Here is a 20,239-nt window from a genome sequence, read left to right as displayed (position 1 = left end):
AGAAATAAAAATGTTTTTATTGTGAATATTTGAAATAAAGATTTTCTTCAAAATATTTTCTTGGCCTTTACATTGTAAAAAGGCACACTTGGAATTATGTATGTGTGTGTGTGTAAACGTTGCAAATTAATCTATGACTGGCCTTCTTCACAAACACACAAAAAATGGCTGTGGTAAGGGGAAATCATAAGCGTGTTTGCCAGTACAATACCTCCCGGTGGAATCTCATGAAATTTCAAGTAATCAATGTTGCACATTCAAGGAATGAGTTCAGATGTTGGACTGTGAAACTTTTAATTTTGGAATAAATTCACATGAAGAGTCAGCAAGATTCACAAGCAGATCCCTTGTTCACAATCACGAACAAAAAGAAGACACATCCCACAGAGGCCAAGGGGAAACATGCGAATGCGCGCGCGCGTGCGCTGACATGACTTGAGTCAATGGAGTAAAAGTCCAATCTATCTGTGCAAATCTAAATAAAAATAAGCCAAAAAAATAAATAAATCTTTTTTTAAAACGTAAATCACAGCAGCGAAGCCTTTAACTAAAGTGGTCAAGTCTTCGAGGGAAGCGTGCTAAACTTGGACAACAACCCTTTCAACACAACATATCTTGTGCTCATAAAACACAGACTTGGCTTTCTGCAACAACAGGTCGGACTGACAAGTGCATCAAAAGCAAAGCGCCAGAGGAGCGCTGGCTTGCTGTACATCACCATACATGGAGCGAAAAGCAGGTTAGCCGCCGACGGGCCCTCTACTACTCCACACACACACACACACACACACACACACACACACACACACACACACACACACACACACACACACACACACACACACACACACACACACAATCCAGAAAAAGACGTGTTTAAAAACATCGCTAACCTCCTACACACACGCTAGACTTTCACATAAGGCATTTACCTAAACACCTGCCCTTCGCTAAAACACATTCATGTGTCCATAAATAAGCTTCACGAGGAAATCAACAGCATAAATTTCACATTTTTCCAAAGACTCCTTCAGCCCTGAAGGCAGAACAAAGTCATCTTCTTTTGCAAAAAATAAAAGTCACTTCTTCACCGCAGCTCCACACCACGAGTTCATGAAAAGTTAGTGAAACATAAACATAAATAATGTCTTTGGAGGCAGGGGGGGGGGGGGGGGATCTGTGGTGTAGAAACAGCAACAAATCATCACTTAATGACGTTTGGTGCATTGCTAAACATAAGTCATGACTGTCAAGACTAGAAATATGGTAAGTAAAACATCAGGCGCACAGTGGAGGTGTGCGTGTGTGTGTGTTTGTGTTCAAGCCCACCGGGTGCCCACGCCGTCCATCACTGGCGATCATTTCCACCAGTGATTGCACATGTGACCATGGAATGACTCTGAAAAATCACAACACCACCAAAGCGGTTATGTCAGTGGAGAAAGTCGGGATCAAAGAATCCACCCCCCCCCCCCACTTAAATTAACATTGTAAAGCTTTTTTTTTTTTTTTTAAATCATACCTCATTTGTCAGTTTTTTGAGATACGAGACAGATAATTTTGAGTTGCAAGCCAAAAGTTGGGTGACTAGCATGAAAAGGTAGCAAGGTGCTTGAAGGTGTATAATACCACTTGCAGTTCACAGTAAAAGTAAAAAAGGGAGGATTACAGTATATATCATGTATTTAATCAAAACCGCATGTGTACCTTTTACCAAGGTCTATAAGCTTAATGCTAACACATAAGGCTAAATGACAAGCTAATGAAAATAGCATTGATGTTACGGTACTTAAAAACCTTAAAACAACTTCTATTTGACCACGAGTGGTAGCGATGCATGCTGACAGCCTACATAGCAAGATTTATGGGCATATATTCTTTATCCTCTGCAGAAAAGTGACTTCTATGTTCATTGTTAAAGCTACATGTAGTATGTATTATACAGCACCCTGGTTGTACACATCAGAAAAAGCAGCACAATCCCCATTCAATTATCATGATACACGATGCAATATAATGATTATCATGGCAATACATATTTTGGATTCATTTAAGTTCTGTTCTAGAAGAATAGTCCTTTGTTTGACATTCTGATCAGCGTCTGATGTGTTCATTGTTCCATACCTGTGATTGCCAATCAATCCGTCTCATCCTCCGGGTTGGCCTCCTTCTGAGCGATGGGGACAACAGCAGTCCCTAACAAGCCCCGCCTCACAATGTAGGGGCACGAAGGTCCAGTGGGGATGTCTGCAAAACCTGCACAAGTCAAACCAGGCATGAGTAATCAATTAGTTGAGGAGCTAAAAAAGGGAGGAGTCCATTTCAAGATGTCAAATGTGTTATTTCTCCAATCGATCGATCCATCCATTCTCCATATTGCCCATCCCAGCTGACTTAGACAAAGCAATAAAGGTGCTGTTATTGCATCCTGTGGCATATTGTTAACAAGAAATTATGTTGAAATGAGCCAAGGAGCATAGTTTATACAAAGGTGGTTCTTTGCCACCATCTTGTGGCCTTTTGGTGCAAAATAACTATTTTGAAGTAATAATAATAATAATAATAATACATTTTATTTATAAGTGAGATAAGTAGCTTAATTTAGACAAAAGTATGGCTTTGTCACCATTTTGTGCCATATTATGTTCAATGACCGATGCTGAAGGGAGCTTCATTTAGATAAAAAGTTGTACTTTTTGCCATCTTGTGGCACAGTGGCAAAGAACTATGTTGATATGAGTTGAGAAGCTTCACTTCACAAAATTAGTGCTTTGCTACCATCTTCTGGCATTTTAGTGTGAAGAAACTATTTTGACGTGAGTTCAAGAGATTCATTTAGACTACAAAGCTTTGGTGCCAGGGCACAATGCAAGTCGAGGATATTAATTTCGACAAAAGTAGGGCTTTGCCACCATCTTGTGGCACCTTGGTGCCAAGGGAAGCCGTTGATGTGAGACGAGTGGCTTAATTTTCGACCAAAAAAGTAGTACGTTGCACCATTTCCTGGCATATGTGTGCAAAGTTCGCAATGTGCAACTATGCCGAAATGAGTTGAGTAGCTTCATTTCGTCAAAATGTAATGCTTTGTGTGTGGCATCTACAGCCATTAATCTTTTTTGGAAAGCATTAATTATGGATGGAATTGTGCTATTTGCTTTACTTTGTGCTACAATTTTAAGTCTCGTTTTTGGACTGTGGAAGGAAGCTGAAGTGTTCAGAGAAAACCCACACAAGCACGGTCAGAATACAAAAGGTCAGTGATGAATTTGAACCCCGAACTTCAGGACTGTGAGACAGACGTGTGAACCATTCTTATACGGTGGTGCTTGTTTTTTGGGGGGGTTTTCCCCCCTTCCCAGCTGCAGATTATATATAGACAAAATCGTACCTTTCATGACAACCTCCGGGAGACCGTAGGGTTCATATTCGGTGTCGTCAAAAGCGGCAGACAGCTGCGTCCTGTTTCGCCGTATGCGCTCCGCCAGACGCACGGGGTCGGCCGGGATGGGGAAGGAAGAGGAAAAGAGCATTTTGTCGCCTGTCTTTTGCCCCGCAGATGGCGCAGCTTGAGGTACGTGAGGGGAAGCGTCGTCTAACTCTTCCTCCTCTGTCTCGGTCCCAGTATCAGTCTGCGTGTGCACACAGTGGCACTCAGGTGCCGACTCAGTGCCACCAGGGCACAGCTGCTCAGTTTGAGTGCTAACACTTATGGCCGGGCAGTCGGTGCTTATGCTCAAGTGTTTGGTCGCTGTCCAGCCACTTGAGTCGACATCGGAAGTTTGCGGAGAGACTTTGCTGACGTCTTTCTGAGCCGTTTGTTGATCGGAAAGCTTGTGTGTACTTGAACACGGTTCTGATGGCTGAATCACAAGAGAATGCTAGCAATGAAATCACCTGACTGTTTTGTTTTCATCAGAGGCTAGCAGGATAGATGACACATTTCTTCAATAAGGGGTGGGCAAACGAGTGTGCTGAAGGGACACAGTTCACCTTTTTTTTAAATGGACATCAGATAAGGTGGAGGGGGGGGGTTAAAATGTATCAGCAAAATAGTTCATTGGAGCATTGCTTAAAATCAATTCCATTACAAATACAATTGAACAAAATGTACATCTTTAACTAAATTACTAAGTTTATGTATTATTTTCTGAATATATTTATGGCATTAGTTACAATAGAAAAATGACTTCATGAGCTATATGAAACAGTTAATTTTAATAATTCAATTCTCTCATTTTGTAAGCTTAGTATAGTACTTAGAATTAATCAAGCAATCATTTAATAAGATCTAAATCACTAAAAGTATGTATATTTTGCAAATACATTTAAATTCATTTACAATAAAGCCATCATTTAATGAGAAGCATGAATGAAAATTAAAAAATGTTTTAGTTAACCAATTTGGGGGGATAACAGCAAAATTAGTCGTGACAACATATACGCTCAGTGGGCTGAATTCAACAATTAAACGTGAACAAAACATCATTCATTCAATATAATTTCAGAATTCAGAAAGCATTCAATGTTTTAATCATGTAATTCATGTAGTTTAAAGTTTGTATTTTATTTCAGCTAAGATTTAGTCTGAGTTAGAAACCATTTCTTCTTTTACTTTAGTAATTAAGATGCTTTTTATGACTTTGCCTTTAAATGTCTTCAATTATTTTTGTAAAGCACATTGAGTTATTGTATGATATGTGATCTGCAAAGCTGCCTTTGCATAAAAAAAGGTTCATTTGAATTGGAACACTTTTAACAGTGGACATTTTCCATGCCACCAATAAAGACCTGGATTATGATAACACATCTTTTGAAAAGCTGTAAAATGCTATAAATAATTTTAACAGTTCATCACCCCAAAATATTTTGACTATAAGGAGTCTTGAAAATGAGCAACACATTAAGGAGCAGGCGTGTTTGTGTTTGAGTGTGAAACCAAGAAGCTTACTTGGCTCATGTCAGCCGGGGCATGGAGGACGCAATTCTCTGGCATATTTTTCTGTTGCATGCTGCAAGTATAAGCACAAACATTAAACATTCACAAGCTATTGAAACATTTATAGTTAAAAAACATTTGCGTAATCTAACGGGTTGATCTATATTAATTGATCAGAATTATTGATACAGCATGCATTTGATCTCATACATTTATGTCGTGGACAGAAAGAAGTACAGCGGTACCGTGATTTTAGTATCATGAGCCCGGTTACAGCTCCCAAGATCGCCATAATAAATAATAATTTACAAAAATTTGGCACGATATTGTATATAAACATAATAAAGGGGAGTGTAACCAGATTTATGCAGTACAATTACTTTAAGTGCTGTAGTAATTATATGTCTGTTGTACCTGGTGCAGAGCATGCGACCTTGCAGCCTGTTGGAGATGCAAGAGAGCAACACCTCATCCTCTCTTCTGACGACAAGCGCTGCGCTCTGATCTTCGGCGCTGTACTGCGTTGGTGTTTCCGATTGCCTGGGAAGGACCAGATCCAACGCAGAGGAGGGTTGAGAAGCCAGTCTCCAGATGGCCAACTCTTCAGCCTGCTGCTGGGCCACCTCAGTGAGTTTCTGGAGCTCCCTCTGCAGCGCCACCACCTGGACAGGGAGGGAAGACACTCAATGGACACTTTTTTTATTGATGATAAATCAGAATAAAGGACATTATACAGAGCCCAAGAAATATGGCAGAGTTCAGCCGAAACCCTCAAAATGTAATGTTTGGCCTTCTCTAACTTTATTTCAGTCTTCATACACACTGAGATTTAAAAATGCCAAACTATGTAGCGATTAAAAATGATGGGGCCAAGCAAAGCGTATGAAATTAAGCCATCTCACAATACCAGCATTCGATATAAATTTTGATCATTCAGGCATATGAATATTTCCTTCATCAGGCGTGAATAACAGAGATCATCAGGGTAGATATTTTTCCAGAAAGGATTTCTTTTTTTTTTTTTTTTTAAAGTGAGCGTGATTTAATATTTAGAAGTTTCAGTGTTAGTTCATTCCACAATTTCGTACCGTTTCTTGAAAAGCAGTGCATTTTTAGTGTCGTTCTGACGTGCACTCGATGGAACTGTTCGATGGAACAATTATTTCTACCACCTGTGTGGTAGAAATAATTGCAGTTCTTTGCAACTCTCGAGCATTTCGTTATGGAAAAAATGCATCGTACGGGATGTTTTAAGTTCTACAATTTCCAGAAATTTTAAAAGTCTCTTCACCCTCAAGCTACGGACGGATACCTGTGTCTGCAGCTTGTTGATGATCTCATCCTGACTGCTTCCCATCGCTGAAGTGATGTCATGTGACACACCGGGCATGGTCGACAAGACCACACATCCCGAGTCTGACGGGATGCGAGTCTGCGTACTTTGTTTGAGAACTTGATCCTCATGGTGACGAGGTCGGGAAGCAACCACCAATGGTTGTCTGTTATCTGGATCGCACGCAGCAACGCCATTGATGCTTTGAGTCCTTTCAGAGCCTTCGAAGCCATGTGGCTGAATCGCTACATCGCTCGCGTCATTGGGATTTGAAGTGACAGAAAACTCTGTTTTACGATTTGATAGGGGCTCTAAAGGACTCAGTGAGTCAAGAGCATCCTCCATTAGGCCTCCAATCTCCACCTCGCAAATGTCCTTTTTTCTTCCCGCTCCCCCGTGCTCTCCTGTTATATTGTCCTTGAGTGCATCCAGCTCTTGAATGCAGCGTCGCAGTTCTTCTCCCTGGCAGAGGAGGGCGCCGTCCTTCTCCTGCAGTTCAGCGAGAAGTCCGGAGACATACTGGCTCTGCTTCTCAAAGCCCAAGGTCAGCTGCTTGGTCTGACTGGTCAACTGAGAGGGGGAAGATTAGTAACGCATGAAGAAGTGGAAAAAGTCTTGCAATGAAGTGACAAAAAAAAAAAAGAGGACGTAAAAAGTACTCACACGCTGTAAATAAATAGAGGTATAACAATAGAAATACTTGGGTAAAAAAACACTGTTAAAAGTCGTGCTGATTCAACTTAGGTATTTAAGCAGCGGTAATGTAAAAGTAAAACAGGCCGACTGAAATAATGCGGTTGAATCAACTGAAATAATGTGGTTGCGCAAGTGTTCACACCCTCTTATAACTATGTATGGGGCTGGGTTGAGAATAAACCAATCACTTTCAAACCCATGCTAAGCCACACAGGTCAAACCATTTTAAGTTCAATTACTCAAGTAGGCCTTTTCTGACTTTTTTTTGTACATTCTACATGTAGTATGTATGGATTATTATTACCGGTACTTGTTTTGACACCGACTTCTATTTTCACCTGCTCATAATTCTCTCCACCTTAACTGAGCAGCTCCAGCTGAATAAAAACCACCACCATGCTGCTTTAAGCTAGATATGGTGTTCTTATGCGTTTGGTCAAACATGCCTTTTGGAGTAATGGTCAATAAGTTTGGCCGTGGCTTCACTGGGCCATTACAATTTTTTGACGGGTTGAAGAGATTTTGTTGTGGTCGGATGATTTTCTTGTAGACCACCTGGGACCTTAGACAAGGCGGAGGGTATTTGAAAAGACTACTAGTACATCTGAAAATTAGGGTAAACCCGAGGCACTTTAAGTGGTCGCAGGTGTAAGTAAGATCTGAATTTGTATTTGAGAACTTATTCCTTTACCTGATTTTGAAGGGCAGTCAATTTAATTTGGAGCTGCTCAGCACGTTCCGTCTCCTGTGCATTTTCTGCCCTCAGTCGTTCAATCTCCCTGATGAGGTCGGAGGACACCGTCTCGTCCTTGGGGATATGATGGGAAGGGATGTCTTTCAAATGTGAGGCCACTGGCCCCGTTTGTGACAGCTGAGACTGTTGTGTTGCCAGTGTGCTGAACTGATGGGTCGATTGGCGGAAGTGGGCATCATGCTCCGGTGATGGCACCTGGTTGTCAGAGACGGTGACGTTGGAATGGCGTCTGTCACTGTGGAGTGTCGGGCATGTCAGTGGCCCGTTGGCTACCAATTTATCACCTAGTAGAGATTCTTCATCTTTGCTGCTCTTCAGTTCAGCGAGCTGAGCTGTGAGTTCTTCCAGCCTGGTGCTCAATTCTACCTTTGCTTCTCTCTCAGCGGCAGTAATTTGAGTCAGCTCGTCGTTTTCTCTCTCTCTCCTTTCTTGTTCTAAAGCCAGTTGCACTTTCACTTCCCCAAGTTGCCGCTTCAGCTGGAAGGTAAGCTGCATTATTTCCGTCTCTCGGTCCTCTTGTGTCTGCCCGGTCCCGTTCTGTTCCTCCCTTTTCTCCAAAGCTGTCAAGGTCTCCCTCAACCTGTCGTTCTCGCTCTTCTCCCTCTCCAACTGAGCTTTCCATTGTTTGTCCTGCTCCTCTCTTTCCGCACCCTGGCTGGCGTGTTTACGCCGGAGCTGTTTCAGACGCGTCTTGGCCTCCACTTCAGCGCGTCGTTGGACTTCCAGGTCATCCAGTCGCTTCTGAAGCTCTTCGCGCACGTCACACAGCTCCGAACGCAATGAGGCGTTCTCCCTCTGGAGGTCATTGCTGCATGTCGTCTGTTCAGACTTCAGATTATTGAGAATGATTGTGTCTTTCTCCACTTTAGCAGGGGCATTGTTAGACATCGAGGACTCTTTCTCCTCATAGTTTCTTCCTTGGTAGGAACACTCAGTGTCTGCAGTGATGTGCTCAGAATCAATGCCTTCTCCGGGCTCTCTGTCAGGTGGGTATGACACGGAAATCTCTGCCCTGTGCTGGACCTTTTCCTCTTGTTTCAGCACCCTCGGCTCAGCTCGTGGGGTGGAAGGCCTCTTGGTGTACGCAGATGGTCGAGTGTGGTGCGAGGAGAGTTGAGATGAGAAGCTCTGTCCAACAGTGCAAATCGGGACAAGCGGTGTGCAATCTGGGAGAGCTGCAGCTTTTTGTTCTGAAGTACAAAACAAACCATAGCACATGAGTGATTTTATAGCTTTTTTTCCCTCCCCCCTCCCCCTGCAGCTAACTCCATGCCTGCGTGGGATTTCTCCGGGTATTCCGGTTACCTCCTCCCACTTTCCAAAAACATAGGTAGGTTAATTCAACACTTGATGTTCCCAGCGATTGGTGGGCAACCAATTCAGGGGCTCCAGCACACCGGCAGCCCTCATGAGAAGCGGCTTGGATAATAGATGTATGAATTTATATAGTGTTTTAGTCATTCGTTTTCATAAGGAGTGAATTTCATTGCAAATAAAGAATTTTTTTTTTTTCCTTTTTATAATTTGAGTCACATACATTTGCAGGGTGTCCCTAAAACATGTACCGGTACTCGCCCTTTGACTGGTCGTTACGTGTATTTAATTTTATTTAAATTGAATACATTAACATTACATTTAAGATTTGGAATTTAAAGGAATAAAAAACAGGATTCTCCCTCTAGAAGCAAAACAATGAGTACATTTTAGACTATTGAATTGAATTGAATACAACTTTATTGCCAAATGTGCTGTATGTATGTGTAACATACAGCTGTATGTATGTGTAACATACAGCACAGATGAAATTTCTTCCCTCTCAACCAGCAGGTGGCAAAAATGGTAAAACATTTCTTTTTTTTTGGTTTGTTTTCATTAAATACAACACATCATACATTTATTCTGCCTGAAACCAAAATTTAACTTAAATGACTTGAAAGAGTCTGTGATAGGTTATACCGATGATATCAAAAGCTTTTTATAGTATGGATGGGACTCAACCCCTTTATGTTACAACCCGGCGCAGGGAGACAGTAGTCAGCCAAAAAACCTGTGTTGGGTTATGTACATTATTCTTTGACTCTCGGGTACAGTGAGTGTACTTGGTGCACCGTGCAGTTCTTTGAGAAGACGAAGAGCATCCGCTCGCTCTTCTGCCAGTTTGCTCGCGTCTTCCTCTAGCGCTCGCTCTCTCTTCTTGCTCTGCTCCAGACTTGCTGCCACAGCCTCCGCATCAAGCCTCACCTCCTAACAAATGTAAACAAAGGGAATTGAAGCCTGTTAGTGACTAAGCTATGCTTGAGCCCCCCCGTCCGTATCGAATGACACTCAGTATCGCACAACTAAGTGGGTATTATATTCTTGGAGCTGAATGCAGTCAGCCTACACAATTTGTTGTATGAAAATCTATTTAACAGACTCAGGGTTGAATTCTGGATCCAATCCTTGTTGACTTCCTATTGATTGTGCCTAATGTTGTAGAATTGCAAAACACAATTTTTACACCTGTTTTTATTTCCTCAACAGTGAACTGAGGATTTATTTTTTTTACTGTGGAGAAATCATTACCAAATATTATCATAAATATATCGGAAATAAAAGGCACGATTTCCTACCATTATTTATTTAATACGCACTTAATACATCTCCTGGATGCACATATGGTACATTAAGAGTGCTGTGTTTAAAAATTTACAAAGTTCTGGTTGTCCAGTTAATGCATAATAGATGTGCGCAGACCATTTTGGATGGGCGTTATTGTCTTTTACCCTCAGTTCTGCTTGTATTTGTGTCTCCTTTTTCTGGCTCTCCTGCAGCTGTCCCTCTGTGAATTTGACTTTCTCCTTCAAAGACTCCAACTCTTTCTCCAGCATCAGCTTCTGTTGAGACAGCTGAGATGGGGGAAATTAGGCATCAGGTACTTGATTACTACAACTACAAAAAAAAAAAAAAAAAAAGAAGTAGAAGGTGTGAGCACAATGTGAAAAAGGCTTCAATAAAAGAGAGAACAATAATGAATGGCTACTGTAGATGTGAATGAGGAGGGCAGGTGCAAGAACAAATGCAGGAGACCAATTAGACATCAGAGACAAGAACTGAATGGAACGAAAATGAAAAAACAGTTTGGTCGCGGAAATAAAGCCAATTGTGGTATTCTCCTTGTGTCAAATACATCAATATTTTATCTGCGTGTTATTGTGTGCTGAAATCAACAATATTTAGTCATTGTTAAGTATGTAAATATTGTAAAGTGACACAAAAGGTGTTTATTTCCTGTTTTGCAAATACTTACTTTGAGAAAACAAAAACAAATAAGAGTGAGACCACATTCATGCAGCCACATTAGTTCCAAGAGCAACAATGAAAGCGGGTGATTAATGTTGAAAGAGTCTTCCACATTCATCCACAGGCTAACCTTCACCTTGGTGCTGATGTTAGTTTTCCCTACACTCAGCATTCCTTTATATTGTTGCTGTCGGGCGGAATCCTCACTTCTTTAAAACAAACCAAGCGCCACATCGTTCAAGCTGGTATTTTATCATACACTTCATTACAATACTAATGTTAAATAGGCTGGAATATACGTTGATTTATTATGTTGTCAGTGATTGAAATGGTAGAACATCAGAGTCTGCACTCACACCGACCCCAACCAGATTAAAAAAAAAACCTTTGTACAAAAGAAGCAAATAGCATCTTCCTAAACTCATTTTTCAAAAGTTTTAGAGACAAGAGTGATGCAATAATTATCACAATGAGCTGAGTAAGCCATCTAATAAGCAGAAATGACTCTGATGACCTCCTCCTGAAAGTGAAGCATTACGGCTTTCCATTTGCAACAAAATAGGCTTATTATTTTTGTTTAATAGTGTCAAAAAAAGAAAAAAAAACTATCCAGAGTTTCGATCTTGAGGCGACATAATGCTGTGAGAGAAGAGGCGGAGTTTAATGACACTTCTTGGACACTTCGAGAGTTCAGAGGTCTGTTCTCAAGCTATTGTCAACACTTTGAATTGGTTAATAATGCGTAACAATAACAGAAAATAACAGTGTTGATTTGTGAAAATATATTAATTTGCCCATGTTGGGACAAATGAGGGCTATGTCAGACAGTGACAACATATATAAGTAATAGCAAAGTAAATCACAAGATTGGTCATGCTGATATTACATCTTCACCATTCTGGCATGCCTTAACATGTCGTGCTGAGAACGACAATGAGTTATGTTTTGACGTCACACTGCCAAACACAATGCTTTTCTGCGCCTTTACTTTACCTTGGCCGCTCAACCTTTCCACTGGGGAAAAGAAACAGTGAGAAGAGGAAAGGGAACGAGCAGTAATTAGAGGAGGTGGAAGGAAAACACAAAGCGAGAGTGAGCGATAGTGAATAAGAGAGCGAGTACAAAGGAAAGACGCAAGCTTGGGTGACGACGCAAGATAAGTTTATTGACCTTTGCCACAGATAATTGGGGAGGGAGAAAACGTGTGGAAAGATAAGCAGAAAACAGCACCAGACAATAAGCTGTTGATGCAGGAGCATTTGTGTTTGAGGCATTACAGCATTAGCGGAGGACTAACTAGCCTCTCACCTTGTCAGCTTGGGCCTGCAGGGCATTGTGAAGTGTCCTGGCCTGCTGCAGCTCCTGGGTGAGTTTATTCAGTTCCTGTTGATGTTGCTTCTCCATGCACTGCTTTTCCATCTGAAGCTCCAACAGATCCTAAACGCAAGCCAACAAGCGCGTGACGCAACATATAGGATTTTTTGGTGTCATCTCTTGTCGTCAGTGATAGAGAGAGACTGGAAGAGTCACAGAAAGGCATCAATGTGTCATATTAAGTTCACTTGTAAAGATTAGAATGTATTTCAGTTTGGCCCTGAAATTTCACCCTGAAGCCCATTATCCCTAAAATGTTTTGAGTTGTGTGCTGTAGTTACTTTGAAAAACTGCTATGTCACAACTTTCTGTTAAATAGCTTGCTATAATATTACACTTTGTAGAAACATACAGTATTGACAAAATTAAAAAGTATGCAAAAAAAGTAAATGAGGGAGACTGTCACAAATGCTCAGTGTGGCAAAATAGTATCAGGAATTTATGCCTTTGAGAACTGTCTTTTTTCCCCCGTTTGTCTACATGAGATGCTCCACTGTTTGTGTTCAAATATCGGTTACTTTAAAGGAGTGGAAAACTGTGATGCTACTCGTGAGCGCATTTGTGGCATTTTACGTTGTTTATTTGCGTCAAGCTTAAAGGATTCAGTGTGATATCTTGTGCAAAGCTGTGAGGTTGGTTTGAACAGAAAATGTCTAATCCTCTTTTATGTTTAATTTGACAATAGTTGTGCAATGATTAATCGATCACTCCTGATTAATTATCAAACTAATCAATATTTATTTTGATCATCAATTAACTGGTTTGCGACATTTGTTTCATTTGAAATTGCCCAAATCGTTGGAATGTGTGCATCTCAACATGAAATATTCTCATCCTTCATTAGCACAGACTGATTATCATTTTGAATCGCATTGTGGGCTGGTTCAAATGTGATTTGAAGTATATTTTGGCAATGGGACCCCGGACACCGCTGTCTTCAGCAGCAGCAACAGTGAGACCTACTTTATTCCCCAGTACACCTCACCCGCTGATGCTGCTTGTCCAGCTCCTTAGTGCGCTGTTGGTGCTGCAGTCGACTGCTCTCAGCATTCTGCCGCTGACATTTGAGCTCCTCTTGAAGCTGCTTGAGCCTCTGCTCGGCTCCCAACGCCTGCAAAGGGCATAAAGTACCCATCCATTCAATTTCTGTTGAGCTTTATTCCAGAAACTGGTTGCAGAGTCAAACAATAACTTGACTAACTTTGACAAGGAGTCACTATAGAATATTTGGAAATGGGCAAACAAAGACACTACTAACGGAGTATTGTGCTAACCTCAGCTTATTCAGACATTTTCTCTTGATTGTTTTACAGCCCCTGGTGGGACAAGGGGGATGTTTTTACAAACAAAATACCTTGAAAGCTTGGGAAAATAGTACAGAGGGAAATATTCTCTTTTCAGAGGAGAAACAATGGACTTAACAAATGAAAGGATAACTACTGAATGATGACACGAACAGAGTCGGAGAGCCACTGCAAGTACAGTGATCCCTCGCTACTTCGCGGTTGGTTTATCGCGGGTTCAGGGCATCGCGGATTTTTTTCAAACATATTAAAAAATATACAGTATATATATATATATTTTTTTTTTTACATATACATGGAGTACAGTACTGTATATGTTGCTCTATGTTCTCGCGGACTGTTTGCGGACTTAAAAAAAAATATTTTTTTTTACCTGTTTATGTTAATTGGACGCTACTTCGCGGATTTTCGTTTAACGCGGGTGGTTTTGGTCCCCATTAACCGCGATAAACGAGGGATTACTGTAGTACTCGGAGTACAATTGTTGTTACCCGTTCGCTCTCCTGACTGATTCGTGCGTGCGCCACACTGAGTTCGTTGTGCGCTCTCTGCAGGCTGAGCTCTGTGGAGGCCATCTTCTTCTTGCCTTGTGCCATTTCGTCGTGAAGTGACTTCAGCGTCTCCGCCTTCACACTCAGCTCTTCCTCCAGAGACGCCGTATGACGCCGCATTTGTGACAAAAACGCTGCCGGACGGAACAGAGACTCGGATTATGGGCGAGAATTACTCATGTGTTTTCCTGTGCTGGCTATTAAAAAAAATCTCTTCATTGCAAAAAAAGAAAAAAAATGTGTCCACTGAATGCACTGACACAGGATCCAGTGCCAAATAGTGCAAACAGTGCACCAGCATTGCAAATGTATTCATTGATGATTGTGATGTGTCCCATATACAGAGATCAATAGTTCTTTGTTACAACCACTGGAGGCAGTTTATCCCTCAGGTATAACAGTAGCACGACATACCTAGCTTGACGTAAGAGGAGCTGTTTCTGACCTGAGAAAACATGCAGTAGGTTTTATCTTACCAGTATCTTGCTGGGACTATAATACACATACACATACACACACACACACACACACACACACACACACACACACACACACACACACACACACACACACACACACACACACACACACACACCTTAGGTAAACACTGCAACAGCACTTTTCTGTGCGGAGAGACGGCCACTCAAGAAAAGGACGCTTGTAGGAGCGTGCGGCAAAAAATGTGATCTCTATATAAAACGTGTTCATGTACTTTGTAGCTAAGATTATTTCAAGTCAGCTGTTTTAATGTAAGCTCACAGTTCTCACAATGAAAACTCCCGGATCACTTGTCTCTCAAGGCACGGGTGCACGTCTCCAGTAAACTGTCCAAATGATAATTGGGTATATTTTCTGACCGCCTTTTTGAGCCTGCTGAGCACTTTTGTGGTTGTACTTTTCGACACTCACTGTCTGCTTGTGGGCTGAGGTCTTTCTCCCTCTCGGGTGCCTCCTTCTTTGACCGGTGGTCAGCAGCGGGCGTCTGGGGAGATGACGGAGATGCTCTCCTGGCCGCTGGCCTGGGGTCGTCCCGCTCCCACGGAAACGCAGCCAAGGGAGTGGCGAAAGAGTCGGATTGGTTAGATGGGCGGCTGCGGGGCGTGGTCTTGGGTTGCCGCGGCAACGAGGCAGCTGAAGCGTCGGGGAACTGGAGCCGCAGCTGAAACAGGACACAGATGACGAAGGTTTTTCAGCCAAACTAACTAAACAAAAGTAAACACTCACACGTTAGAGGCTCTCGCACAATCTATTTATGTAACTCAACAGCACATTATGTTCGTACTTACTCGGATGGGTGGGGAGCTGCGCGATTCCTCATTTTGCACCGTCCTCTCATCCTTTCGGCTCCCTGAAGGACAAAAACAAAGCATTTGGAACAGAGCCTGTTAGGAACGAATGAGTCGTTCAACCAGAAGAGGAATGAAGACAGAGAAGTGGTCTCAGTACGGAAGAGGCAAGACATCTCAGTCCACAGGGACAATGGGCCTGGGAAAGAAGAGGAGCTCTGGGATTTGTCACCACCTGGGATGTCACCTCTCATGTCACTATGGAGGCATTACAACAGCGGGAGCACCGAGAGACTGAACCAAAACTATTCTTATATTTTTGACAGTGTCGAAAAGATGTTACAGGTACAATCAGGTAAAAACTGCACGTCTCAGTCACGTCATATGGTAATTACAAAATCAGCCCATACATAAGTCAGCCAAAATGAGTCTGAAACAATCATCTTAAGAGGGGAAAAGGCAAATAACAAGACCCAAAAAGTACAGACAGCTTCCAAGAAAAATAAAAAGCTACCTCAAGCCCGCACTGTGTAAAGTAATATAGCGAGAGGTTCTCAAGTGAGGCAATGAAGCCATCAAAACTGTTTTGGCACAAGCAACTGGATTTAAATCAAAGCCGAGTATCTGGAGATTGCCAAAAGAAGCAATGAATTCCTGGCTTCCTTTTCAGTCATCTTATCTCTGTGGCTGGGCAACATGTTGCTTTACCCACAACAGTTTGTGGAAAAATCAGTATCTCAGGACTCGTGGTCAGTTTGAGGGGTGTACCGTGGTGTTCCCATGGTGAACTTGTACTCCAGCAGGGTGTGGAGAAAGGAGTGCTATCCGCAGATCTGTTGCTGTTTTGCAGCTTCTCTAGCTCTGCCTCCAGCCTGCAAGGAGCGGGCATGATTGTCAATGAACTCATCTTTAGTTACATCACCTCATTAATTTGACCTGCTTGCGCTGCACCTTTTAATTTCCTGGGTGAGTTTGTTGTTGAGGGTCCGGGAGGCTTCGAGCTGGCCCTGCAAAGAGCAGACTTGGGCCTGTTTGGTTTGAAGCTCCTGGGTGAGGCGATGCCCGCCGTTCACTGCCACCTGAGCCTCCTCACGGGCACTCTGGAGCTCCCTGCGCACCGCGTGGAGCTCCACACGCACCTCCTCATACTAGAAAGTTCCAGAAGAAATGATGAACTGTGCGACATTGTGATAACGTACCGACATCAACACCCAAATTCCATTGAAAACCCCTTGTGAATTCTTTTAATGTGCGCCCTTGTGAAAAGAATGACATTTCAAGATCAAGCCAGGGTATTTTGGCAGGCAGACAACTATTGTGAAATAACTGCACTGAATCACACTTTTTATCCATCCATTTTCTGATCCGCTTATCCTCACAAGGGTCGTGGGGCATGCTGGAGCCTATCCCAGCTGTCTTTGGGCAGTAGGCGGGGGACACCGTAAACCAGTTGCCAGCCAATCGCAGGGCACACAGAGACAAACAACCATCCTCACACTCACACCTAGGGACAATTTAGAGTGTTCAATCAGCTTGCCCTGCATGTTTTTGGAATGTGGGATGAAACCGGAGTACCCGGAGAAAACCCACGCAGGCACGGGGAGACACACAGAAGGCCGGAGCTGGAATCGAACCCGGTACCACTGCACTGTCAGGTCGACGCGCGAACCACTCGACCACCAAGCCGCCCTAGCACTTTTCAAATCCGAAAATAAATAGATAAATGAAACGGAGCGTTAATGGTAACCCTGTAATCAGCACAATGCATTATTTACTGTTGCCGTACATCAGTAAAAGACGGGTGCTGTAGTTAAAATTAATATCATAATCGATTAAGATAAGATAAGATATCCTTTATTTGTCCCACAATGGGGAAATTACAATTAAAAATTAAGAGTGGCATCTCTCACTTCACGTTTCAAGTGTTGTAAGTTTTTTGTATTTAATTTGGTAATTCTTTCATGCACCACTATGGGGAGCCCTCGTACCACACTTTGACAATTACTGCTCAGGTTGCTTGGGGAACACTAAACACCGGATGCTTGTACCTTGACAGTTTGCTTGTCATGGCTAACGTGGATGTTGTCCAGTTGCAGCTGCTTCTGCTTGTTCTCTCTGGACAGACGCTCGTGGTGGGTCTGCAGTTCCTTCACCTTTTGCAGAACCCGTCCGGACAGGCCTGCGGCCCAGTCCTCCTCGGCCCAGCTCATCGCTCTCTTTGCCTAGGCCTGTTGAAAGAACACTTTTTTTTTTTAGCTTTGTGTATATTATCCGCAACTGTCTGTTTAGTCCAGGGGGGCTAACACATGAAAGCAACACAATTTTAAGAACCACTGGATTAGTTTAATGTAGCACCTCCCTCACAAGCACCTGGAGTAGCCAGAATCCCAATAGGCAGCAGCTGGAGTTAATGAAAGGGAGCGACGCAGAAGCAGGAAGTATACGCCTTTTGCATAAGCTATTGGTGGTTGAGAGTGTCAGGACAGTGAATCCTTCCTACTTTGCCTCCCGATATCTGTTATGTTGTTATGGAATTGATCACCAAGGACGACATTCCGGGCTTGTCACCAGCAGGACAACTGTGACTCAATGTTTTACAACAACTGAAGCATTTCGAGGTTGAAAATAAATCACACATTTCCAGATGTGTGACACTCTACAATGTGCTTTCTCATCTTGGAAAGGACATTCCTGCGCATGTAAACAGCAATAAAAGGTCAAAGCGGGAATGAAGAAATGCCTGATTTAAAAATGACAGCCTAACCAAACCTGTTAAGAGAATCATTGTCAACTTGATTTAATGTCCTTCTGCCCCGAGGCAATGCTCGCAATACTCAGGAATGACAACTGTCCATAACAATACATCAAGTAATAATTGACTTCAGACTGCACTGTTTTTGTTTTTTAATCCCCATGAGGGGATTTTGGTGCACATGACACAAGAGAAGCTTGCCCTTAAATAGGACTAAATGGGTAGAGGACCACCAGTAGTTCCCAAACATCTCTCCCCCCCAACTCATTGCAACATTTTTTTTTTGTCACCAGTGGGACTTAAACCGAGACTCTCAGCTTCTAATGCCCAACAGATGGGCTCCCCAATCTGCATTTTGTCTGTTTGGATAAAGGACAATTGCATTAAAAATATAATTTATGTTGAGGAAAAAAAGCCAGTTATTAAAGCAAGTGTCCCCTTTCATACTATCACTTCTTCTTTTGTCGTCCCTTTTGGTGAAGACAACCCCCACCCCCTGCTCCCCAGGACATATATGTCCAGTCCGTTATTCAACAGGCCAACAACATTTTCGACATGTGCTACACTCCCAATTCAAGCTCCTAAACTCAGGAAGGAGGTATCGGACTCCTCTCTGCAAATTAAAACGATATAAAAACTCATTCATACCGCAGGCTATCATCTTAATTAACAAACAATTAGATGGAGGCAGACAGACAAGCAGGAGGACATGAGGGCAGAGTGTGGTGTGCATATGCCTGTAATGTATTGTCCAATGTGTGTAGAGTACATATTGTCCTGCACCGTATGTATTGCCCAATGTTATGTTGTGTATTGTATGTGGTATGTATTGCCCAATGCATGTAGCAGCACAGAGGGCTTTTCTCCTATGGGAGACCAAATAAAAGTCAAATTCAAATTTTTACATTCATCCTTGTCTCCTTTGCTTCCTTCATTCCACCCTTCTTACATTCATTCATTCATTCTCTCCTTTCTTTATTCCTCTTTACTTTTTTGCTTCCTTCTTTAATTCCATCCATACATCCCTCCTTCCTTCAACCGTCCTTCCTCCCGCTTTCCTTGCTTCCTTTTCATTTTTTATTTTCTTCCTTCCTTCATGTGTCCTTCCTTGAGCAGTCTTTCTGTCTTAGCATCTTTCCTTCCTTTTATACGTCCATCTATCCCTCATTCAACCTCCCGAACTTGATCTTTCTTTTTATACATCCCTCCTTCCTTCCACCTGTTTGATTAGGCCTCTCCCTTTCCTTCATCCTTTTTTTCCAACTTTCCTTCGTAACATTCTTTTGTCCTTTATCCAGCCTTCCTTCCTTTCACAACATTGGTCCAAGTTTCATTCATCAGATATACTTTTTATACATCCTTCCTTTTATACCCTTCTTTAAGTTAATTTAAAGGAGTGTGTACTGACTTTGTCCCACCCCTTATAGGAATATGTGTGTGTGTTTGTGTGACGGGAGTAGGCAGAGATGAGCAGCTGGACATTGATCCCCCCACCCCCCAACTCGGCAGCTGATCACGAGCTACAGTCAGCGACGGCCTGGGTGACAAAAGCCGAGTGACGGCCATTGGTTATAGTTTCCCATTAAGTGTAAATAAAATATGTTTGGCATTATAACCACTGGCGATCTGTCATGAGTGACAATGTCGAAGGAGCTGCCGTATGCTAAAGGCTACAAAACACTCACACACACACACACATACATACACACACGAAAAGATTCTACTTACGGACCATCCACTTTTCGAGGAGTCGACAAAAGGGCGCCAACGGGCAGACAGCTTCACGCCTCGTCGCCTTCCGGTGTAGAAACAAACGCCCTGCTTTCGAGTCCAAATTGGAGGGTTACAACGTCCGTTCGTTGTCGTCTGGTATTGCTGTTTTCCCTCACAAGATAACAGGTAACAGATGGATGCGGCGCGTCGCGTGCAGCTGACAAGCGGACAGGAGAGCCAGAAAGAGGTTGTGACACG

General features: G+C 42.6%; 1 protein-coding gene across 2 annotated transcripts; it reads right to left on the bottom strand.

Moving 5' to 3' along the window:
- Positions 1 to 277: 277 nt before the first annotated feature.
- Positions 278 to 20,230, bottom strand: LOC147208801 (uncharacterized). 2 transcript variants are annotated; one of them, XM_086100639.1, is made up of 18 exons: positions 19,997 to 20,230; positions 17,565 to 17,744; positions 16,468 to 16,664; positions 16,285 to 16,388; positions 15,517 to 15,578; positions 15,140 to 15,389; positions 14,171 to 14,364; positions 13,361 to 13,486; positions 12,310 to 12,438; positions 10,485 to 10,607; positions 9,828 to 9,963; positions 7,657 to 8,909; positions 6,249 to 6,839; positions 5,351 to 5,598; positions 4,949 to 5,009; positions 3,389 to 3,860; positions 2,125 to 2,256; positions 278 to 1,399 (listed from the first exon to the last, which is right to left on the bottom strand). In XM_086100639.1, the coding sequence occupies exons 2-17, from the start codon at positions 17,724 to 17,726 to the stop codon at positions 2,138 to 2,140; spliced, it is 4,227 nt and encodes a 1,408-aa protein (XP_085956765.1). In that variant the 5' UTR covers positions 17,727 to 17,744; positions 19,997 to 20,230; the 3' UTR covers positions 278 to 1,399; positions 2,125 to 2,137. The 2 variants fall into 2 exon arrangements, with proteins under 2 accessions (XP_085956765.1, XP_085956754.1); XM_086100628.1 differs by having other exon boundaries at positions 20,001 to 20,230.
- Between the last annotated feature and the right edge of the window lie 9 nt (positions 20,231 to 20,239).

This window comes from Hippocampus guttulatus, chromosome 2 (genome assembly GCF_054856545.1).
Source record: "Hippocampus guttulatus isolate MCC_2025c chromosome 2, RoL_Hgut_1.0, whole genome shotgun sequence".
NCBI classification, from domain to species: domain Eukaryota; kingdom Metazoa; phylum Chordata; class Actinopteri; order Syngnathiformes; family Syngnathidae; genus Hippocampus; species Hippocampus guttulatus.
The sequence above is the reverse complement of the archived record's forward strand: the minus strand, read 5'-3'. Positions and strand labels throughout refer to the sequence as shown.

Coding starts and splice junctions, on each gene's coding strand:
- LOC147208801 (XM_086100639.1), bottom strand. CDS start 17,726: ATGAGCTGGGCCGAGGAGGACTGGGCCGCAGGCCTGTCCGGACGGGTT. Junction 6,840..7,656: donor TGACTGCCCTTCAAAATCAG/GTAAAGGAATAA, acceptor TCCCCCTCTCAG/TTGACCAGTCAGACCAAGCA. Junction 2,257..3,388: donor CCCGGAGGTTGTCATGAAAG/GTACGATTTTGT, acceptor TGACTTGTGCAG/GTTTTGCAGACATCCCCACT.